Below are 4,978 nucleotides of genomic sequence, written 5' to 3'. Positions count from 1 at the left end.
GTTGGTGCCTCCACCTTCAGCCTGCTGCCCGAGCACACCACAGCACACAGGATGGCCCTGGCAACCACAGTGGCATCCTGTGTGCTGTATGCAAAGTCTGGGAGATGTTGAAGGACCTCAGCCACCTCAGAAAGTAGAGGCGACTTTGGCCCTTCCTGTAGACAGCATCAGTGTTTTTGACCTAGTCCAGTTTTTTATCATTGTGGACGCCCAGATATTTATAGTTCTCCACAATGTCCACACTCACCCCCTGGATGGTAACAGGGGTCACCAGTGTCCTGATCCTCCTCAGATCCACCACCAGTTCCTTGGTCTTTGTTGCATTGAGCTGCAGGTGGTTCAGCCCACACCATGTGACAAAGTTGTCCACAACAGCTCTGTACTCCGTCTCATCTCCCTCTCGGATACAACCAACCACATCTGAGTCATCTGAGAACTTCTGGAGATGACGGGTCTCAGTGCAGTGGATGAAGTTATATGAATAAGAGCGTGAAGAGGAAGGGARAGAGGAGAGGCCCTTGTGGAGCTCCTGTGTTGCTGACAACACAATCTGACACACAGTGTCGCAGACGCATGAACTGTGGTCTGCCAGTTAGAAAGTCCACAATCCAGGACACAAGGGGGATCCACCTGCATCGCCATCAGTTTCTCACCCAGTAGAGCCAGACAGTTGGTGTTGAATGCACTGAAGAAGTCGAGCAAAACTATCACAGAATCTGCAAAACACATGTCTGCATTTCACATAACAGAAAAGACAATTACTTTATAAACATGTAGAAAGGAACGAATGTGTTCTTTTGTGCTTAGAAAATAACAGCAGGTCCTATGTGTGTTTTTATGGGGGTTTTGGTCATGTGACAGTTATGAGAGCACAAGAAAATGGGATGGTTAACTCAAGCAGAAAAGCAATGCGGTGCTTTAGGTGGTATCAGAAGTGTGGAGAAATTCATATAATATAGATGAGTAAAATATTGGTCATCAGCCATAAGAGGAAAAATAATACAGCGAACCCTTGTTTTTCTTAGTGGTTGCGTTCTGAAAATAACCCGTGAGGCGAAATCTGTGAAGTAGTTACCTTTAGTTTCTACAGTTATTACACAGCATAAATAAATACATTGAAACCAAAGAACAAAACCTGTTTTCAGGTCAGCGGATGTGCATGTGCATCAATCAGGCCTCAATGTGATCCAGAGTCATGTCATTAAAGCGTCTCCTCCAACCCGCCCCGCCAGATTCACAKCTGGATCTACGGCAGAGCRATGGATCTCATCAAACGAGCCTCCGGTCGGGTTTTGCTGCCTCTGGCCACAGTTGTCAGTTGTTTTCCAGCAGGCATTCAAAGTTTCAGTTTCCATCTCCTGAGTGGCTAATCTGTATTAAACACCGTAACGTTATTGGCACTCAGGTGAAGAAGCACGGAGACCGTTTAGCCAATCAGGACGCAGAACACAATGCACTGTGAAAAAAACTACACAAAAAAATCAGTGAAGGAGCGAGAGAGAGAAAGGTGAATCGCGTTATAGCGAGGGATCACTGTATTGTCAACTTCCTAAAATAATGGCCCGAGTTATTTTTGCATGAAGTGATTTGTTTTTGGCAAAATAACTTAGTCCATTATTTTAGGAAGGTGACAATATGGTATATTGATATTGGAGCACATTTTCATATTAGTGCCTCCTCACTTTAGGGGCTGTGAATACTTCTGTACACTATATGACCCCAAGTTTCCGAATACAACGTGAATGTAAGAGACGGCGCGTGAAGCTACGGTCATTCACTAAACAACACAGCTGTTTGGGAAGAACATTTTCCTTATGAGGCAGTAAACACAATCCCAATTGTTTGGACTCGATTTTCTAATTTTTTCTGCTTTATCATTGCAGGACATCTGTGGACAGAAGAGCTGTGACACACTGGGTGTGGCAGATGTCGGGACGATGTGCGATCCCAAGAGAAGCTGCTCAGTCATTGAGGACAATGGCCTGCAGGCCGCCTTCACAGCTGCTCACGAGCTCGGTGAGCTGTTCTTTACAGTCATTGATTAAGCTGCTGAGTGCGAGAGAAACCACAGAGTGAAGTAGAAAAGCTGGGTTGAGATTGTTTTGAGAACCTGCTGACTCTCCCCCTGCAGGCCATGTGCTGAGCATGCCCCACGACGATTCCAAGACTTGCGAGAAGCTGTTCGGTGATATGGGAGGGCATTACCTGATGGCCCCTCTGTTTGTTAGTCTCAACAAATCGGTGCCGTGGTCTTCCTGCAGCTCTCTTTACATCACAGAGTTTTTCGACAACGGCCATGGTGAGTGATGCTGTGGTTCAGGCTTATGCTTCAGAGACATCGGCTGTGGTTTTCTTATGGGGCTGATTCAGGGATATATTAAACAGAATGTTCTGCTCTCATGAATGATGTCTTTCCTGCTTAAACATGCCGCTTCCCCTCAAATTGCAGGTTCTGGTGATGGTTTATCTTACACCAGCTTTCCACATCCTCTTCTCTCCCTTTTGCGTCTCAGGCTTTTTTTCACTGAGAGTCCATTTCCAGTTCTGCCTCTCCTCTACTGTGTCATGTGTTTTGGATTGTCATGTCCTTACTAGACCAATCGGTGAACCTTTCTTTCCACTGAGTCATGGCATGGACTCCTTCCTGTTCTCCACCTCAACAGCCAAATGCAACAGCTGGTGCTGAAAAAAATCTGTTCATTTTATTGATATTTATTTATGATTTTTCAAGGTTAAACAGCCAAGATAGAAGAACAAACATAAAGAAAAACAACAAAAAGTAAACAAAAGCAACAAAAACAAAAATCCACAAAACAGAACAGTCAAAACACTGAAGGTCTGATGAGAGGATAAAATATGGGCACATCAGACCGTAGAGTGTAATCAAGCATGACACAGAGTCCAAGCGAACAACAGACATTTCTGGAGACATTGTATCAAACAGCTCACCATAGAATATGGAATATCAATAACAGGTAAAAACAATACATTATAATCACGGTAAAAATAATAATGAAGAAAAGATAAATAAAATAAATTAAAAGAAAATACAGGCCCAGATGAATACGACAGTCATTTTAGACCATTATTTTGTATGTATCTATTGAAAGGACCCCACACATCAAGGAACTTCTGAGGATTGTCAGACAAAGAGTGTCGAATTTCCTCAAGATAGATACAGGACACCATATCATTAAGGCATTTCTTAAAACAAGGCGAGGTAGAGGATTTCCATTCCCGCAAAATAACTCGCTTTGCTACCACTAAACCAAACATCAGTGACTGTTGTAGAGACATGGGAAAAGTAAGAGAGGATTTAGAGCAACCCAAAATTATCAAATGCTTATCTGGACATAAAGGCTTGCCATAAGCATTGCTATAAAATTCAAATATCCTACACCAGAAGTTCAGGGCAGGAGCAAAACAGATGACCCAGAGTCCCATCATCAACTTTACATTTGTCACATTTTGGTGAGACACAGCTTATTAAGTTTAGTTTTAGAAAAGTGCAGCCGATGGATAACTTTGAATTGAATAAGTTGCAGTCTAGAATTAATAGAACAGGTTTTGATTCTCGACAGACTCAAATCCCACTGCTCATCCGAAATCTCACCTAGTGTATCAGAAGCCCAGGCCTCTTTTATATGCCTAGTAGATGGGGATGAACTGAAAAGATTAACAAACTGAGAAATTAGCTTTTTAGAGGTAGGGGGCTTTTTATAAGCTCATAAAAACTATGCTGCACCGGTATGGAGTCATAGTGGGGAAAGTGTTGTTTGACAAAATTCCGAGCTTGCAAGTACCTGAAAAAATGGCTAGAAGGAAGACTGAATTTTTTTGATTGGAGTTACGTGAAGGAAGCAAAGTTATTATTGATGTATAAATCCTTAGCCCGCAGCCTCAAAGAGTGAATCACCAACTTAACAGCAGCTATGCCCTTATTTAACCAGTGCTTACAAACTACATCCGTATGGCTTAAATGCCGAGTTCTGACAAATCGGAGTATAGATGGAAAAACCAGGGAGATTCAGGACATTCTTAATCTGCTTCAAAATCATGAATGAATTTTTTTTGTATAAAATTATCCTTCAGCAACTGAAAAGACAAAGAAAGATTGGAAAACAATACTGCAGGTAAGGAGGAAGTAGTAAGTTGTAAGGACGCGAGGTTTTCATTCAACGGCCATTTGGGCAATAGCGAGTCAACCACCTCACCTCTCGAATGGAGATGAGTCCAGAAAACCCAGGATCTGGCATTACACGCCCAGTAATAATATCGAAAAACAGGAAGGCCTAGGCCACCCTCAGCAGTAGGTTTCTGTAGGTGGGACTTTGATATTCGAGGATGTTTACCGGCCCAGACAAAAGGGGTTATATATATCGTCTTAAAAAAGGAAGCAGTGAGATAAATGGGTATATTCTGAAAAAGACAGGTACATTTCGGGAGGACCACCATCTTGACAACATTAATGCGGCCAATCAATAAAAGAGGAAGGAGCCTCCACATGTCGACCATAGATTTAAGTTTGTTGATTAAATCCAGAAAATTATGTTTAAAAAGGAGTTTAGGGTCCCTTGTGATATTTATCCCCAGATACTCAAAATAACTAGTGGAAACCTTGAATGGCAGGTTGCTAAGAAAAGCAGCRTCYAGACCATCTGAAAGAGGCATAAAAAGACTTTTATCCCAATTAATAGTGAAACCGGAAAGCTTGCCAAATTTATTTATAAGAGTAAGAAGTGGAGAAAGAGAGACTAACGTCTGAAAGGGTCAGGATAACATCATCTGCTACAGGCCAATCTGTAGCATACTCTGAAATGCCAGTGAGCAATGGATGGGTCCTGATGGAAATAGCAAGGGGTTCCATGGCCAGTGCAAATAGCAACGGTGAAAGACAACACCCCTGTCTGGTTCCGCGATGTGATAAAAAAGAAGCTGACCTGTCGTGATTAGTCAAAACTGAGGATTTGGGCTGAGC

At 42.5% G+C, this 4,978-nt stretch overlaps 1 protein-coding gene across 2 annotated transcripts in view; it reads left to right on the top strand.

Moving 5' to 3' along the window:
• The window catches only part of LOC103474364 (A disintegrin and metalloproteinase with thrombospondin motifs 8), a 62,589-nt gene that overhangs the window by 25,896 nt on the left and 31,715 nt on the right, over nt 1-4,978 (top strand). For both annotated transcript variants that reach the window (XM_008425251.2, XM_008425250.2), the window contains exons 3-4: nt 1,884-2,016; nt 2,132-2,299. In XM_008425251.2, coding sequence (XP_008423473.1) covers nt 1,884-2,016; nt 2,132-2,299 — 301 coding nt within the window. The remainder of the gene's footprint in view (nt 1-1,883; nt 2,017-2,131; nt 2,300-4,978) is intronic.

This window comes from Poecilia reticulata, linkage group LG13, assembly GCF_000633615.1.
Source record: "Poecilia reticulata strain Guanapo linkage group LG13, Guppy_female_1.0+MT, whole genome shotgun sequence".
Taxonomy (NCBI): domain Eukaryota; kingdom Metazoa; phylum Chordata; class Actinopteri; order Cyprinodontiformes; family Poeciliidae; genus Poecilia; species Poecilia reticulata.
The sequence above is the reverse complement of the archived record's forward strand: the minus strand, read 5'-3'. Positions and strand labels throughout refer to the sequence as shown.